Here is a 19,072-nt window from a genome sequence, read left to right as displayed (position 1 = left end):
TATCTCTCCCATACCTTAAAAATCACATCTTTTATTATATGATTATGAAATCCTTTGTGGATTTTTGCTTTCTGATACTGTATATATGCATGCCAACCAAATCTATTATCATGCCCTTCTAAGTCTAACAGGTCTGTATTCTCTAATTTAATCCAATCCCGAATCCAGAAAATGCAGGTTGCCTCAAAGTATAATTTTAAATCTGGTAGAGAGAAACCTCTGTCTTTAATGTCAGTAAGAAGTTTGTATTTTATTCTCGGTTTCTTCGCTTTCCAGATAAATCTTGGAATATGCTTTTGCCATTCTTTGAAGCAGCTCACATTGCTTATCTCTGGGATTGACTGAAATAAGAGTAACATTTTTGGCAATACGTTCTTTTTAATTACTGAAATTCTTCCTAAAAGTGATAAATTCATCCTTCCCTAGATCTCTAAGTTCCTTTTTATTTCTTTCCAAACTCTTTCATAATTAACTTTATTTTTAAAAGATTTTTATTAAGGTTTCAACAAATTTTATCATAACAAACAAAACAAAACAACACAATAACAAACAATAAACAATATGAAACACAAAAATCAAACAAAAATATATAAGTTCAACTCTTAATTTCATGTAACTTACTTTCCCAACTTCCTCACACCTCCCTTTTCTGTATTCCAATTTCCAATTTAGTTTCAGCAAATTCTTCCTCTATTTTAACTGATTTTAATATTGCTTAATTTCTTTTAAATTAACCACTACCGCTGCTATCCACTTATCTTCTCCCCCATCATTGATTAATTTTGCTGTATTTCTTTACTTGTTACTTATAAAACATCTTTGCACATTCCTTTCAACTTTGTCACTAATGCCGCATTATTATAATTAACTTTAAATATATTAATATTCTAAGCTGTCAACCATATTCCCAAATATTTAACTTTTTTGTGAACCTCTATTTCTAACTTCTGTTGAATCTTTTTCTTGTCTTGCTCTGAGACATTTTTCACTAAGTTTAGTTTTATTTTTATTTAGTTTTAAACCTGCCACCAGTCCAAAATCCTGTATTTTTTATAATACTTTCGGAAATGTTTGGATCTCCCACTGTTGTTACAATATCATCTGCATACGCTTTCAGCTTGTATGCTTTATTTCCTACACTGACCAGCAGTGGCTCTCCAGCATTGTAGGTGGGGCTTTGTAGTGCTGCCTGGAGATGCGGGAATTGAAGCAGTGAGCATCTGCATGGCTGCTAGCACTGAGCAATGGCCCTTCCCTTTCGTCCTTACCTCTTGATAATAAAATTAACCAAACACACATATCTGAGAGCAGGACTTGTATGTATGTCTTGTCTTTGGATTTGACGCCCTTCGAAGATAGTGTACTGAGAATGCAAACTACCCTTAAATAAGCAAAATTCCAGCTCTGGTTGCTTCAAACTTTTTAAAAGATTTTGCATGGACAAGGGCCATTTTCACATGGAGAAAATACTACAACCTAAATGTGGGACTGCTTTTGAAATGGCAATTATATCCTGCATTACCCTTCCCTACCACCACTTCCAATCGCATGAAGAACAAGTTGCCTTGTACGCTGCGTTTTTCCTACCACCATTCCACATAATAGACTGCCATTGGCTTGAACGGGGACATTTTCAGAATTATAATGCAGATGTAAAATTACTTGGGGATTTTATGCTTTGATAAAGCTGCAGGATATTAAAAAGCTGGCTGCATACTAGTTCTGGTAGACATTGCATGTGCACTATGGAAAAGGTAGCGAAGCAGAGAAGAAATAGAGAGTAAGTTGCTCCTTGGGCTGCAAGAGGCAAGTACTTCCGGCCTTGAGTATCACAGTTCCTCGTCTGCTTGCAAACATGAGAGTGTGAGAGTAGGGGCTGAAAAGGAGTTGTAGCCTGGAGACGTGTCCGATTCCCAGGTGGGGTGGGTGAGTGTGGTGCTGGGGTTTGTCACACACAGATAAAATACAACACCACAGTCTCTTACAATTGCAACATGGTGATAAGTGTGCAAAAGATTGGTGAACGTGCCCAAAGTGACATATAAATTCTAAGAATTACTTGATATTAGTGTTCATATTGAGTCTTGGTATCTTCTTTCTTTGGCGATCACTCGTAGCCGAGTAAGATTGTCTTCCATAAACACGGTTTTAACAATGAGTCCGTACTGCAATGAGGAACCTCCGGCCCATGCAACTAATCTGGCTGATGCATTTTCTCCAAATTGCATTCACCTGCCTGCCTAACACTTGGTGCTATATGTAAGACCAGGTGTGGGGCAGGTAAATACATGGCTGAGATTGGCTGAGTTGCACTGAGCTCTTCTTCAAAGGAGTTTGTTCTCGGCATCAATCATCTGATGGGTGGTGAGAGACACCCCCTTTGCCTGTTTGCAGCCAGGCATGGTATAGAATCGAACCTTGCCTGGAAAATGGACATTTTTTTCTTTAAGTCTAAGAGGGGAAACTTCCATTTGCAGAATAGTTTGAATCCAAACCATCAGCAAACAGACTTCAAGGGGGCTACCACTCACTTTGAAGTTATCACCTAATGTCATCAAGTAATTGACAGCTGGTGGCCCTAATGGCTTGTAAGGGTTGGTGGAGAAAGGAGACAGCTTGCATACTGGAAAAGTTTCCCGACCAGTCTATGTGGTTTTGTATGGAGAAAGGACTCTTAATGAAAGGTGTATTTAAACCCTGTTAGAATTGAAGCATTATAATCAAGAAAAGTAGATGTACAGTGGTGCCTCGCAAGACGAAATTAATTCGTTCCGCAAGTTTTTTCTTCTTGTGAGTTTTTCATCTTGCAAAGCACGGTTTCCCATAGGAATGCATTGAAAATCAATCAATGCGTTCCTATGGAGGCCGTCCGTGGACAGAGGGGAAGCGCCGCGCGCCTTCCCCTCTGTCCCCGGACCTGTTTTAAAGCAAGGGAAGGGGCAGCGGGGAGAATTGCTTCGTCTAGCGAGTTTTTCGTCTTCCGAGGCGTTCATCTTGCGGGGTACCACTGTATCTCCGATCTAGTTTAATGGCAAAGTACTTAGTTGATAGTTAGTTGATAGTTTGATTTATTACGGCCATTGGCCCATATCTAAAACAATACATCAAAATTTATCCATAAACAATACAATTTAAACAGTTCCAAGTTAAAACACCCATATAAAACCAATTTTACTTCAATTAAGTAAACACTATACACAATAAGCTCTCTCTATGTCAACCGCAATTCAAATCCCTCAGATTTTGGGGGATATGCGTCTTAGTTCTGGCACTTATTGATGGTTCTTAAGTTTGGCTAAGCTGTCAGAGTGATCCATTTCTCCTCTTATGAAATAAGACATTAATCAGGTATCTAGCGACTGCAAGGGATCTACTTGAGTCTTCGTCGTTTAATAAGTATATTATTTGGGCTTCCTGAGGTCTGTCAGCAATTCTCGATAAATATGGGGCCAGAAACTTGGACCGTGAAGCCGAATGTAAAGGACAACAGAAGATTATATGATATAACGATTCTATAGATCCACTTTTACAGTCACAGAGGAGTGAGATCTGTCCGTTGGAGAGTCTGTTACCCAACACATTTGATGGGAAAACATTGAATCTAGCCTTTATAAAGGCATACCTGTGCATCACCACAGATAAGGTAGTTAAATAAGATGGAAGTTTCGTTGGTGGTGTTAAGCCAAGGTTTATCGGCGAACAGGTGCCACCACCTGTCGCAATATTAAATATTAAATTGTAAATCCATCTCTAATTTGTGAGTTATAATTCTCTTGGCAGAAATTAAATCCAATTTTAGTAGTTCAGATGGAGACAGTCCTAAGGACACAAGTTTCCCATGTATTATTTTCGCCCAAGGGCTAGGGAAGTCGTCTCTCCAGAGACACTGTATCAAGTGGAGATTTGGAAGTTTATGCCATAATGCCAACGAGTAACAGAGGATGCATTTCCATAATGTGGTTTCTAGAGATGTAACACTTAGTTCAAGTCGTATAGCAGTATTGCCTACACACCTGGGTAATTTTAGCAACCTTCTAAGCAGCTGGTTTTGGATTACCTCCAATTGGGTTAGATTAACAAAGGACCCCCATATTGGGATTGCAGCACATATACTAAAATTGGCAAAGTACTCAAAATACCTATAATCAGTCCCAAACACATATCAATGAGTCTTCTGAGTGGAGATGTATAGGATTGCAGAGTTCCCTTTTCTTCTCTTACATATTCATCATCTAGCCTTCACTTTGTCTCTAGATTTGGAATATTTACCATTAAAAGCTTTTTTTAACCATAGTGTATCTAATGAACCGTCTGGATTCACCTCTCCGTCTTGGTTTATACCGACCATTCCTCTTTCGATGGCACCCAGTTGCAAGAATAATAGTGCAACAGCAAATCACAGTCAAGGAAAAACAGAGTGCCACCGGAAGCAGCCAGCTCCCCCTTTCTACTTCCTCCCAAGCTGATTTCTGGTCTTCATTGTCTGATGTGTAATTCCTGCCACTGTATACCTTGGTTTCGTTAAAGTATTTGCTGCTGTTCAGATGGGCTGGGCTGGGCATGTGTGATAATATCTTGATAGATGTAACGGCAGTGCTAGGAAGTGCAGTTGCATTGTCAGACATGGCTGTTGAACCATTCTTTTCTGAGATGTTTGCCACTTTAGTAAAATAGTCCTTCAGTGGTGCATCTGCAGGTCCTAAATATGTGCTGGATGGAGACCTGTGACCTGGGGCAGGTGCAGTACTTGTGTTGCTGCTGTTACTTACCAGCTCTTGGACCACTGTAGAAGATAAGGATTCAGGAAGAAGGTACCTTGAACTGGTTGTTGAATTCTGGCATTTTTCTAAATTGGCAACCCTTGCACTTCCATGCACTTCCCATTTATTAAGAGAGGACCTGGTATTCATATCTTTGAAAGAGAGTTTCTCAAACACAAGAAGATCCGGATCAACCCCTGTCAAAGCAGAATCCAAGCACAAGTAAAGGCTTTAATGTCTGTGTCACCTAAATTCACCTGTGTTTCCTAACTATGGAAGCCTTCCTAGTTGCACATGATAACATGCCCATGAAGAGCATAGTGTATGAGTATTCTGTTGGGCTCTGGCTTTACTGGGGGAGGGGTTGATTTTTAACATCTATACAAAGCCACTGGGAGCAGTCATTAGGGGATTTGGAGCTATGCAGGTGGAAACAGACCCACCCTGCCAAAGCTTGACATTCCTCCAAGGCACAGGAGCCTTGCCAGTAAATTTATCCTGCCTTACTAAAAAGCTTGACTGGTGGGTGTGGCTTCTGTGCAGTTCTGGACTTCTTGCCCTAAACCTGGACTCCTTAAACTTTGACTGCTGCTTCAAGCTGCCTATTCCTACTAATTCCTGCCACCCAGTCCATACTGTTAGTCTGCCTCAATAAAGATCTCTTCAAAGAGGGTGTTTTGAGCAGCAGCCAGGACACCTGCCAGCTGAACCTATCTGTGTGCAGTCTGTCTCCGCTTTATATTTCACTAAACTGCAGAAATCAGGTGGGCAAAAGTGCCCATGAAGATACAAAGCTATAGGTTCAAAACAAAATGACTGAAACATCTGCTAACCACCGTTCCACCTTCACAACATTGCTTCAGTGCAATGCTTTGCAATATTACTGTGCTAGCTGAAGTTACTGAAGGTAAAGAAAAGTCACTGGACATATTTTCACACCCCTCTGCAAAGTGTCCCCAAAGTTCAGGTAGGATAGATTTGGTATGCTGCCAACCCCAACCTCACTCGAAATCCCATTAGAAGTTGTTACGAGGGAAGAAGCATCTCTCCTCATCATAGACACTGCAGACTGCCAAATCTATGTGAGGACGGGAATTGTCTCCAGTTTTGCACTTAGCATTGTTATTCCATCCCTGGCAGGGAAATGGTTAAGAACTTCCCATCACTTTTCTACTCTAAATTTCCTTCTCCCAAATATGTTTTTTTTTATTATTTCTTTAATGTGTTACACACATTTGCAAGTGGCGTGCAACCCTTTCTTCTTTGTGTGTGCATAATGATGCCTTACCTGGTGTGATGTTGTACAACACAACATTGATCCAAGGCCTCAGTATGCAGCTCTCCAACGCTGGGCAATAAACATGCAGGCAGTTAAGACTCTGATTATTGGTTTCACCATAGAAAACTGCCAAGTTACAGGAAACTAAAAACAGCAACAGAAGGAAGAAAAGCTTTGCATTGATTTCAGAATAAAGTTAAGGATACATATCATGCCTGTACATCAGGGGTTGTCAACCTGGTCCCTACCGCCCACTAGTGGCCATTTCAGGATTCTAGATGGGCGGTAGGGGGTTCTACAGCATAAGCTGAATCCTCCTTCCATGGAGCACCGGGGGGCAGTAAGGAAATTTTACCATCCAGAAAGATGCTTTAGTGGGCAGTAGGTATAAAAAGGTTGACTATCCCTGCTATACATGAATACATCTCCTTTAGACTCGCCTGTGGGTGAAATAACCAGGCTTTTCTTCTGCCAGAGCTCACTGGGACTGTGTTATGGCACCTCTCAGCTGGGCCCTGGAAGTGGAGGGAGAGACCTAACCAGACTCAGCAAAGCCTCACTGTACCTCCAGCTCATGAGGAGACCCTTCCTGGAGCTCAAAGGGGATATCCTCTACAGGCTCTGAAGAGGTGCAGGCAAGCCAGGGGCACAGTGGGGTTTTGCTGAGGCTCTACAATCTCCCAGGTAACAACTGACATGTGGGAAAGCTGTGCCTCAGCCAAGCAAGCCCCCATGCAACTCTGGCGCACGGAAGCCGGAGAGATGTGGGGCAGGGGCTTGTTAAGTTGCTCTGCTGAGGGGCAAGCAGCCATGGGCCTCTTAGCAGAGCAGTTTAAAGAAGTCGCCCACCTGTTGCTCAGCCGCCTTTGCACTGGTGGACAGGCTGGCCGCCTTGTTCTCCCAGGAGGAAGAGAACACACACACACGCACCACGAAGGTGGCTGAGGCAGGACAAACCGAGTCTCACAGAGGCTGCCTCTGGCTCAAGAGAAGACGCCTCCCCCCAGCCCAAAGATACCCTCTTTGGGCTCTGGGGTCAATCTTCTGAGGGAGGTGTGTTCCAGAACCTTTTGGTGTAGGAAAAAGCACTGGACATAACCAGTCTAAGTCCAGCACACCAGCTACTCCTATCACACAGGCTGAGTCTTGAAACAGAATCTATAGCTGACCATTTCTATTTCAAAAAATCTGTGACCTGACAGAGTTGAAAATAAATAAATTGGGCAACCGACACAGAAACTGTTGACAGCTAGCTTGGATATCAAAAAGTGAGTGAGGCTATTTTTCTAGTTAATTGGCAGCCCTATGTAGATGTATTTGTTCTTCTCTGACCCAGAAGCATCAGTACATCCATAGCCAAATCTAAAATGTCCAAGTATGCAAGGCAGAATTTGGTATGCTGGAAGAGTTACTTATCAGGATATCTAAACATCTTTAAATGTGAGTTTTGTTGTGCGAGTTCAGTACTTGGGTAATGGATGAGCTCACTCCATTAGATCTGATTTCAATCAGCTCCTTTATCTTCCCAGCTCACAACTTTCTCCAGCTGTGTGACGCAGTACTGCTCTCTGTTAGAAAGCTCAGTTCCGAAGCCTAACAATCCACGGCTGGAGAAAGGCAAGGGTGAGCTTGGAAGACGGTTACAAATTGTAGCCACATTGCTAAGTTAGGTAATGACAAGACAGCTGTCTCAATCTTTTATAAAGGGGGTACACCAAAAGGAAAAAAGCAACAGGCAAAGCCAGCTAGGTGCAATGAGGATAATTTTATGAGTATTTCACAATGCATTTCAAATGCCATTTATCAGGCAAAATTGTTCAACAGTTAAATAGACACAACACTGCATCATCTTCCAGCACTCCAGTTCTTGAGCAGCAGTGAGGGGTGGAGCTGTGCACTGGGAAATGTGATTTACATTATGATTACACCTCCTTGCTTTGTCTGTTGCATGCCTCAACCTATTGAAAATTCAGTTTCAATTAGAAATGTAAGCATGTCTCAGGAGGAATGATGTGGCCATGAACTTTCAGGGTGGAAGTAAATTAACCCAAACACAGGATTGCCAGAGAAAAGGGCAGGTTTGTGTCTAGTCCCCTTCTCATAACTTGAAGTAATAAAATACAGGAAAAGTGATATTGTAGCATAGCTATCTGCTGATTCTCCTTGTTGGTTATCACAGAAAATGTGGTATATGTCAGCTCCTGTTGTAAATGTTTATAAATTCTAATCATTTGTAATCAGTAGTGCTAGTTATTAACAAAATTTTCACAGTTAATTATCCAAACAAGAATCTTTAGGGTTCCAGCGTCATATAACTACAATGTTTGCATCTAATTAGTGCATGAATCTAATTAGTGCATGATAATAAGTCTGGCCAAACCCATAGTCGCGAACATGCCTTGGACCTGGTGTTTACCTCTATGGATGTTGGTGATCTGACACTAAGCAAAAGCGAAACTAAACAAGTGCCATGGTCAAATCACTTCCTGGTGCAACTTGACTTCTCCGCGACCCATCCCCTCTGCAGGGAGGTGGGACCGATTCGGATGGTCCGCCCCCCTCCACTTAATGGATCCAAATGGTTTCCAGAGAGTGGTAGGGGATGCTTTATCCCATGTTGATGGCCTTTCAGCTGATTCCCTGGTGGCCCGCTGGAATGTGGAGTTAACCAGGGCTATTGACTGTTTGGCTCCGAAGCGCCCTCTCCGATTGCATGCAGCCTGGACAGCCCCGTGGTTTTCCACGGATCTGAGGGCAATGAAACAATCGTTGAGACGGCTAGAGCACCGGTGGCGGATAACCCATTCTGAATCTGACTGGACACGGGTTAGAGCTCAATGTCGAGCCTACCAAGTGGCGGTAGCAACGGCAAAGAAGACTTTCTTCACCGCCTCTATTGCATCTGCAGAAAACAGCAGCAGGAGACTTTTTCAGGTGGTTCGCAATTTAGCGGAACCACCTGCTACATCAGGGCCCAGTATGGGCCACATGATCTCCTGCAATGATTTTGCAAAGTTTTTTGCAGATAAAGTCGCTCAGTTTCGAGAAGAGGTAGACTCCACCATGGGAGCAGGGCCGGGCCGGGAGAGTGCTAGAGTCCTGTCTAGTCAAGTTGTGTGGGATCAATTCCAATCTGTTACCCCCGAGGATGTGGACAGGCTGCTTGGACGACTGAAACCAACCACTTGTCTCCTGGATCCTTGCCCATCCTGTCTTATAAAAGCTAGCCAGGAAGGACTGGGAAATGGGCTTCGTGGGGTGGTGAATGCTTCCCTCGAGGGAGCCTTCCCAGACCCGCTGAAAAAGGCGGTTATTAAACCGCTTCTTAAAAAACCATCTTTAGATGCGGCTACGATGGCCAACTATCGCCCAGTCTCAAATCTTCCATTCTTGGGCAAGGTGATTGAGCGAGTGGTTGCTGAAAAACTCCAGGCACGCCTGGAAGAAGCGGACCATTTGGATCCCTTCCAGTCGGGATTCAGGCCTCATCATGGGACTGAAACTGCCTTGGTCGCACTGGTTGATGATCTCCGGCGGGCTAGTGACAAAGGTGAGAGCTGTTTCCTAGTTCTGCTGGATCTCTCAGTGGCGTTTGATACCATCAACCACAACATCCTTCTGGACCGTCTGGAGGGGCTGGGAGCTGGGGGCAATGTCATACAGTGGTTCCACTCATTCCTCCTGGGCCGTGTCCAGAAAGTGGGGGGGGGGATGAGTGTTCAAACCCAAGTGAAAGCACTTGTGGGGTGCCTCAGGGTTCTGTCCTCTCCCCCATGCTTTTCAACATCTACATGCAGCCGCTGGGAGAGATCAGCAGGGATTTTGGGCTGGGTGTTCATCAGTATGCGGATGATACCCAGCTCTACCTCTCTTTCAAATCAGAACCAGTGAAGGCGGTGACAGTCCTGTGTGAGTGTCTGGAGGCAGTTGGAGGATGGATGGCGGCTAACCGATTGAGACTGAATCCTGACAAGACAGAAGTACTGTTTTGGGGGGACAGGAGGCGGGCAGGTGTGGAGGATTCCCTGGTCCTGAATGGGGTAACTGTGCCCCTGAAGGACCAGGTGCGCAGCCTGGGAGTCATTTTGGACTCACAGCTGTCCATGGAGGCACAGGTCAAATCCGTGTCCAGGGCAGCTGTGTACCAGCTCCATCTGGTATGCAGGCTGAGACCCTATCTGCCTGCAGACTGTCTCGCCAGAGTGGTACATGCTCTGGTTATCTCCCACTTGGACTACTGCAATGCACTCTACGTGGAGCTACCTTTGAAGGTGACCCGGAAACTATAACTAATCCAGAATGCAGCAGCCAGACTGGTGACTGGGAGCGGCCGCCGAGACCATATAACACCGGTCTTGAAAGACCTACATTGGCTCCCAGTACATTTCCGAGCACAATTCAAAGTCTTGGTGCTGACCTTTAAAGCCCTAAACGGCCTCGGTCCAGTATATCTGAAGGAGCGTCTTCACCCCCATTGTTCTACCCGGACACTGAGGTCCAGCACCGAGGGCCTTCTGGCGGTTCCCTTGCTGTGTGAGAAGCCAAGTTACAGGGAACCAGGCAGAGGGCCTTCTCAGGAGTGGCAACTATCCTGTGGAATACCCTCCCATCAGATGTCAAGGAACTATCCTACTTTTAAAAGACATCTGAAGGCAGTCCTGTTTAGGGATATTTTTAATGTTTAATGCTGTGTTGTGTTTTTAATATTTGATTGGGAGCCACCCAGAGTGGTTTGGGAAACCCAGCCAGATGGACAGGGTATAAATAATAAATAAATTATCATCATCATCAATAATAATAATAATAATAATTATCAGTGTGTCCCAAAATATCCCTTTTTATATGGGCTTTCCAAGCTATCCCATTTCCATAGCATAAACTCTTCAGAGGTCAGAGTCATGTACTTCTCCATACAGCAGTCAGAAAAGATGCATAGGCAGTCAAAACACTGGTTAGCTACAAAAGGAAAAAGTTTATAAACTATTGGTTTAGGGAAAAAATGCTAGTTGCAGACTCTATTCTGGTCTGAAACGAAAAAGGCTGGTTAAAGCCATGTGCTGGAGCAACCAGCACAGAGCTCCTTACATACTGAAGTCCACATGGAGAGTGAAAAAGAGAACGAAGACCGGGTGTGGATCTACACACGGGGAGGGGGGACACTATAAAGAAGTCAGAAATTAGAGTGGTATAAGAAAAAAAATTAAACCCTATGGAGCCTGGATAGCTCAGTTGGTTAGACCATGGTGCTGATAACACCAAGGTTGCAGGTTCGATCCCTGTATGGACCAGCTGCGTATTCCTGCATTGCAGGGGGTTGGACTAGATGATCCTCAGGGTCCCTTCCAACTCTACAGTTCTATGATTCTATGAAAAAGTGTATAAAACTTTTCTGCTCTCTGGCGCCATCTGGTATTGCATGTTTATAGCACATTCAAATCATTGTTGACCCAAGGTGGGAAGTGGTGACATATTCCAACATGGCAACATAGCTTACTCTATAGCTTAACCCAATAATAATAATAATAATAATAATAATAATAATAATAATAATTTATTATTTATACCCCATACGTCAGGCTGGGCTTCCCCAGCCACTCTGGGCGGCTTCCAAAAGAATATCAAAATACTGTGATACATCAAACATTAAAAGCTTCCCTAAACAGGGCTGCCTTCAGATGTTTTCTAAAAGTCTGGTAGTTGTTGTTCTCTTTGACATCTGGTGGGAGGGCGTTCCACAGGGAGGGCGCCACTACTGAGAAGGCCCTCTGCCTGGTTCCCTGTAACTTGGCTTCTCACAGGGAGGGAACCGCCAGAAGGCCCTCGGAGCTGGACCTCCGTGTCTGGGTAGAACGATGGGGGTGGAGACGCTCCTTCAGATATACTGGGCCAAGGCCATTTAGGGCTTTAAAGGTCAGCACCAACACTTTGAATTGTGCTCGGAAATGTACTGGGAGTCAATGTACCGTATTTTTCCCTTTATAACACACAGATTTTTTCTCCTAAAAAGGAAGGGGAAATGTCTGTGCGTGTTATTGAGCGAATGTGTGGTCCCTGGAGCCAAATGGCGCGAGGGGAGGCAAAAAAAATCAGGTAAAAATCAAATTGCGCGTCTCGGAGAAGGGAAACCTGAAAAGAGGAAGCGGCTGCTTTCCGGCATTCTGCCTCAGGGTCTTACTGCCCACCCTCCTCTGTTTCCTTGCTGTGTTTGCTCAAACGGAACAAAGAGCAGGGAAAGCCCCTCCCCTCCAGGCAAGCAGAGGGGAAAGCAGAGTGTCGTCTCTGTGCTCCGGTGCTGCTGAAAACATGCAGGAGGGAGAGAGAGAGAGAGAGAGAGAGAGAGAGAGAGAGAGAGAGAGCTGGCTGGCTTGGGTGGGTAGGTGAGGGAAAACTTTTCCTTCCTTTTCTCCCTCCCGTTATACCCCTCTCCTGCATTCTTAGCCAGCTGCTTCTCTGCACACCCCTCTCCTGCTCCTTGTCCCTTCTGTGTTTTTCCTTCCCTCCCCACTTAAAATGTTGTTACAAAACATGGATCCACATGGATCCTCAGGATCTTTGCATTGGGTCAGCCCAAATTCACCATCAGATCACACAGCATGTCCATGGCTACAGCCTGTCCCCCAAAAATCACGTACCCACTGTTGCCTGGGGCTGCAATGGTGCAAAAATGTGGTTACAAAGCATGGATCTACATGGATCCTCAGGATCTTTGCATTGGGTCATCCCAAATTCACCATCAGATCACATAGCATGTCCATGGCTACAGCCTGCCCCCCCAAAATCACGCACCCACTGTTGCCTGGGGCTGCAATGGTGCAAAAACGTGGTTACAAAACATGGATCCACATGGATCCTCAGGATCTTTGCATTGGGTCAGCCCAAATTCACCATCAGATCACATAGCATGTCCATGGCTACAGCCTGCCCCCCCCCCCAAAATCACACACCCACTGTTGCCTGGGGCTGCAATGGTGCAAAAATGTGGTTACAAAGCATGGATCCACAGGGATTCTCAGGATTTTTGCATTGGGTCACCCCAAATTCACCATCAGATCACATGTCTGTGGCCACAGCATGAAGCACAAAAATGATACATCCACTGTTTCGTTCAGAATGTTTTTTCCCTTGTTTTCCTCCTCTAAAAACGATGTGCGTGTTATAGAGCGAAAAATACGGACTTTGAATTGTGCTCGGAAATGTACTGGGAGCCAATGTAGGTCTTTCAAGACCGGTGTTATATGGTCTCGGCGGCCGCTCCCAGTCACCAGTCTGGCTGCTGCATTCTGGATTAGTTATAGTTTCCGGGTCACCTTCAAAGGTAGCTCCACGTAGAGTGCATTGCAGTAGTCCAAGTGGGAGATAACCAGAGCATGTACCACTCTGGCGAGACAGTCTGCAGGCAGATAGGGTCTCAGCCTGCATACCAGATGGAGCTGGTACACAGCTGCCCTGGACACGGATTTGACCTGTGCCTCCATGGACAGCTGTGAGTCCAAAATGACTCCTAGGCTGAGCACCTGGTTCTTCAGGGGCACAGTTACCCCATTCAGAACCAGGGAGCCCTCCGCACCGGCCCGCCTCCTGTCCCCCCAAAACAGTACTTCTGTCTTTTCAGGATTCAACCTCAATCGGTTAGCCGCCATCCACCCTCCAACCACCTCCAGACACTCACACAGGACCTTCACCCCCTTCAGTGGTTCTGATTTGAAAGAGAGGTAGAGCTAGGTATCATCCGCATATTGATGAACACCCAACCCAAACCCCCTGCTGATCTCTCCCAGTGGCTGCATGTAGATGTTAAAAAGCATGGGGGGGGGGAGGACAGAACCCTGAGGCACCCCACAAGTGAAAGCCCAGGGGCCTGAATACTCATCCCCCCACCACCACTTGGAACCACTGTATAACCGTGCCCCCAGCCCCTCTAAACAGTCTAGAAGGATGTAGTGGTTGATGGTATCAAAGGCCGCTGAGAGGTCCAGCAGAACTAGGAAACTGAAGGGCACATTTTACAGCCTATATTTTCATGCTTTGCTTTGTTGCATGTTTTGTGCTGGTAAATCTCAACTGTGTTTGCCTTGGGTCTTGACAGAATCTTCTTATATTTGTATTATTTATTGCCATTAGCACTAAAGCTATGGTTCATAGCTCCAGTGAAAGAACAAAGAATGGCACTAGATTAGTTGTATTCTTCTTTACTTTCAAATGAAATGTATTAATTCCAAGTTTTAGATCCATTATTTATAGGAAGAGGATGATAATTTGACAGCTCACAGACAACAGGGTGAATTTTGGCCCTAATATTTTAGTATTTCTTCAATATGAAAGGGGGCAACATGGGTCAGTGGGCATCTTGCAAGGAGAACAATACACTTGGCACGCAGAGACTCATTGTAACCTTCTATGGATCTCCTATCACTTAGAGCCAGGCTCTCATGACAAGAAGGCCGTAAGTGCTGCACTTCCCATTTCTTTTTAGTAGGAAATAGCAACCCTTCATGGATCATTGCCTTGCCATGGCGAAGGGGCTTGAATAACTCAGAGAAGCTATGAACTATGCCGAGCAGGGCACCCAAGATGGACAGGTCATAGTAGAGAGTTTTGACCAAACATGATCCACCTGGAGCAGGAACCGGCAAGCCACTCCAGTATCCCTGCCAAGAAAACTCCATGGACAAAGGAAACAGGCATATAAAAGTTATGACGCTGGAAGATGAGCCCCTCAGGTCGGAAGGCGTCCAACATGCTACTGAGGTAGAGCAGAGGACAAGTACAAGTAGATTCAGAGCTGATGAAGCGGCTGGGCCAAAGCCAAAAGGTCGCTCAGTTGCGGATATGCCTGGAAGCAAAAGGAAAGTCCAACGCTGTAAAGAAAAATATTGCATAGGAACCTGGAATGTAAGAACCATGAACCCTAGTAAGCTGGATGTGGTCAAAAATGAGATGGCAAGAATATTGACATCCTGGGCATCAGTGAACTAAAATGGGCGGGAAGGGGCAAATTCAGTTCGGAAGACCATCATATCTACTACTGTGGGCAAAAATCCCGCAAAATAAATGGAGTGGCCCTCAAAGTCAACAAAAGAGTGGCAAGAGCTGTACTGGGATGCAATCTCAAAAATGATAGAATGATCTCGATACGAATTCAAGGCAGACCGTTTAACATCAGAGTAATCCAAGTTTATGCACCAACTACTGGTGCTGAAGAAACTGAAATTGACCAGTTCTATGAAGACTTACAACATCTTATAGAAATGACACCAAAGAAGGATGTTCTTCTCATTATAGGGGATTGGAATGCTAAAGTAGGGAGTCGAGAGATAAAAGGAACAACTGGCAAGTTTGGCCTTGGAGTTCAAAACGAAGCAGGGCAAAGGATAGCTAATAGAGTTCTGCCAAGAGAACAAGCTAGTCATCACAAACACTCTTTTCCAACAACACAAGAGAGGACTCTACACATGGGCATCACCAGATGGGCAGCATCAAAATCAGATTGATTATATTCTCTGCAGCCAAAGATGGAGAAGCTCTATACAGTCAGCAAAAACAAGACCTGGAGCTGACTGTGGCTCAGATCATCAGTTTCTTATAGCAAAATTCATGCTTAAACTGAAGAAAGTAGGAAAAACCACTGGGCCGGTAAGATACAATTTAAATCAAATCCCTTATGAATACACAGTGGAATTGAGGAACAGGTTTAAGGATTTAGATTTGGTGGACAGAGTGCCTGAAGAACTATGGATAGAGGCTCATAACATTATACAGGAGGCAGCAACGAAAACCATCCCAATGAAAAGGAAATGCAAGAAAGCAAAGTGGCTGTCCAACGAGGTCTTACAAATAGCGGGGGAGAGAAGGCAAGCAAAATGCGAGGGAGATAGTGAAAGATACAGGAAATTGAATGCAGATTTCCAAAAAATAGCAGGGAGAGACAAGAAGGCCTTCTTAAACGAGCAATACAAAGAAATAGAGGAAAACAACAGAATGGGAAGAACCAGAGATCTGTTCGAGAAAATTGGAGATATGAAAGGAACATTTCGTACAAAGATTACCATAATAAAGGACAAAAGTGGTAAGGACCTAACAGAAGCAGAAGACATCAAGAAGAGGTGGCAAGAATACACAGAAGAATTATACCAGAAAGATATGGATGGCTCGTACACCCCAGGTAGTGTGGTTGCTGACCTTGAGCCAGACATCCTGAAGAGTGAAATCAAATAGGCCTTAGAATGCACTGCAAATAACAGGGCCAGTGGAAGTGATGGTATTCCAGCTGAACTATTTAAATTTTTTAAAGATGATTCTGTTAAGGTGCTACACTAAATATGCCAGCAAGTTTGGAAAACTCAGCAGTGGCCAGAGGATTGGAGAAGATCAGTCTACATCCCAATGCCAAAGAAGGGCAGTGCCAAAGAATGCTCCAACTACTGCACAATTGCACTCATTTCACACGCTAGCAAGGTTATGCTTAAAAAAGCTACAAGGCAGGCTTAAGCAGTATGTGGACTGAGAACTTCCAGAAGTGCAAGCTGGATTTCAAAGGGGCAGAGGAACCAGAGACCAAATTGCAAACATGCACTGGATTATGGAGAAAGCTAGAGAGTTCCAGAAAGACATCTACTTCTGCTTCATTGACTATGCAAAAGCAAACTATGGCAAGTTCTTAAAGAAATGGGAGTGCCTGATCACCTCATCTGTCTCCTGAGAAATCTCTATGTGGGACAAGAAGCTACAGTTAGAACTGGATACAGAACAACTGATTGGTTCAAAATTGGGAAAGGAGTACGACAAGGCTGTATATTGTCTCCCTGCTTATTTAACTTATATGCAGAATTCATCATGCGAAAGGCTGGGCTGGATGAATCCCTAGCCGGAATTAAGATTGCCAGAAGAAATATCAACAACCTCAGATATGCAGATGACACAACCTTCATGGCAGAAAGTGAGGAAGAATTAAAGAACCTTTTAATGAGGGTGAAAGAGGAGAGCGCAAAATATGGTCTGAAGCTTCACATCAAAAAAATGAAGATCGTGGCCACTGGTCCCATCACCTCCTGGCAAATAGAAGGGGAGGAAATGGAGGCAGTGAGAGATTTTACTTTCTTGGGCTCCATGATCACTGCAGATAGTGACAGCAGTCACGAAATTAAAAGACGCCTACGTCTTGGAAGAAAAGCAATGACAAACCTAGACAGCATCTTAAAAAGCAGAGACATCACCTTGCCAACAAAGTTAAAGCTATGGTTTTCCCAGTAGTGATGTATGGAAGTGAGAGCTGGACCATCAAGAAGGCTGATCGCCAAAGAATTGATGCTTTTGAATTATGGTGCTGGAGGAGACTCTTGAGAGTCCCATGGACTGCAAGAAGATTAAACCTATCCATTCTGAAGGAAATCAGCTCTGAGTGCTCACTGGAAGGACAGATCCTGAAGCTGAGGCTCCAATACTTTGGCCACCTCATGAGAACAGAAGACTCCCTGGAAAAGACCATGATGCTGGGAAAGATGGATGGCACAAGGAGAAGGGGACGACGGAGGACGAGATGGTTGGACAGTGTTCTCAAAGCTACGAACATGAATTTGACCCAACTGCGGGAGGCAGTGGAAGACAGGAGTGCCTGGCGTGCTCTGGTCTATGGGGTCACGAAGAGTCGGACATGACTAAACGACTAAACAACAACAAGCAACCACTCATTTATGTCAGAGAAAGCAAAGGGGAAACCCAAGGACACAATTCAAGTGGCCTCTATTAAGCTCCTATTTACATCTTTCCTCTGCGTAGCCTCATTCTGCATTCTGTTTCTTTGTCACTGTTGTCTTGGGGGTGACAGAATGCTTTTATACTTGCATGTATGCATGCATAGGGACGCGGGTGGTGCTGTGGTCTAAACCACAGAGCCTGGGGCTTGCCAATCAGAAGGTCCGTGTTTTGAATCCCCACGATGGGGTGAGCTCCCATTGCTCAGTCCCTGCTCCTGCCAACATAGTTCAAAAGCACATCAGTTCAAAAGCACATCAAATTTGCTGCCAAGGAGTGTGGTGGAGTCTCCTTCTTTGGAGGTCTTTAAGCAGAGGCTTGACAACCATATGTCAGTAGTGCTCTGATGGTGTTTCCTGCTTGGCAGGGGGTTGGGCTCGATGGCCCTTGTGGTCTCTTCCAACTCTATGATTCTATGATTCTTAAGTGCAAGTAGATAAATCGGTACTCCTCCGGCGGGAAAGCATTTCCGCTGTTCTGGTTCCCCAAAAGTGGCTTAGTCCTGCTGGCCACATGACCCAGAAGCTGTACACTGGTTCCCTCAGCTAGGAAAGCAAGATGAGCACCCCAACCTCAGAGTTGTTTGCGACTGGACCGAACAGTCAGGGGTCCCTTTACCTTTGCCTTTATGCATGCATAGTTACAAATCATACGCCTTCATCAGCTGAACAGTTAATGTTTTGTTTTTAACATGGACTGCTTTGATCTTTTACAAAGGAAGAAAATGAATTCTTACCATTCTTTAGGAGGCAGCAGGTCCGGCTGCATTGTTGGGCTGTAGCTTCTGTGTAGACTTTGAGAATGTAGGCCCCTCTTCTCTGTGAACGCTCCAGATCAACTGTAAGGCCCGGGAATCGTCGAATCCAACAATTCTTATAAGAAGTGGTGGGTGAGCAAATGCAGTCTGATCTCCATGCCCAGCCCAAAAGCAGAAAGACTTCCGACACAGTCATCAGCAGAAACATCTCAGTAAAAGGTTTTTCTCCAAAGTAGAAACATTGTCCACCAGAGAACCTATTGTGATGTGTCAATGCTGCTGGGCTAAACAATCTTCTCACAGATTATGGTCATGGTCTTCCAGAGTAAAACTATGCTGTCATGACAAAGCCATTTTGAAGCATATAGAGTGGGTTTTTTCATCATTTCTGGGCTGCAGTTTGTGGAGCAAAGAAAGACACTCTGAAGCTGGCCAGATTTATCTCTTCCCACCGTTCACACTGTGGTTGAGCTCTTAAAACTGTGCCCCGTGATCTTCATTTGATTGTGCTTAGTGTGTTTAGGC

At 44.6% G+C, this 19,072-nt stretch overlaps 1 protein-coding gene and 1 long non-coding RNA gene across 2 annotated transcripts; one reads left to right on the top strand and one right to left on the bottom strand.

Moving 5' to 3' along the window:
* The first annotated feature begins 2,540 nt into the window (after positions 1 to 2,540).
* Positions 2,541 to 4,303, top strand: LOC310844666. Its single transcript, XR_014564225.1, has 2 exons — positions 2,541 to 2,740; positions 4,105 to 4,303. It is a non-coding gene; the product is annotated as an uncharacterized lncRNA (long non-coding RNA).
* On the bottom strand, positions 4,272 to 19,072 carry MANSC4 (MANSC domain containing 4; the record flags this gene model as incomplete). Its single annotated transcript, XM_083738926.1, has 3 exons — positions 18,527 to 19,072; positions 6,049 to 6,183; positions 4,272 to 4,957 (listed from the first exon to the last, which is right to left on the bottom strand). The coding sequence occupies exons 1-3, from the start codon at positions 18,753 to 18,755 to the stop codon at positions 4,272 to 4,274; spliced, it is 1,050 nt and encodes a 349-aa protein (XP_083595052.1). The 5' UTR covers positions 18,756 to 19,072.

This window comes from Podarcis gaigeae, assembly GCF_964106915.1.
Source record: "Podarcis gaigeae genome assembly, chromosome: 5".
In the NCBI taxonomy this organism is placed as follows: Eukaryota; Metazoa; Chordata; class Lepidosauria; order Squamata; family Lacertidae; genus Podarcis; species Podarcis gaigeae.
Note: the sequence above shows the minus strand (reverse complement) of the source record. Positions and strands in the feature narration are given on the sequence as shown.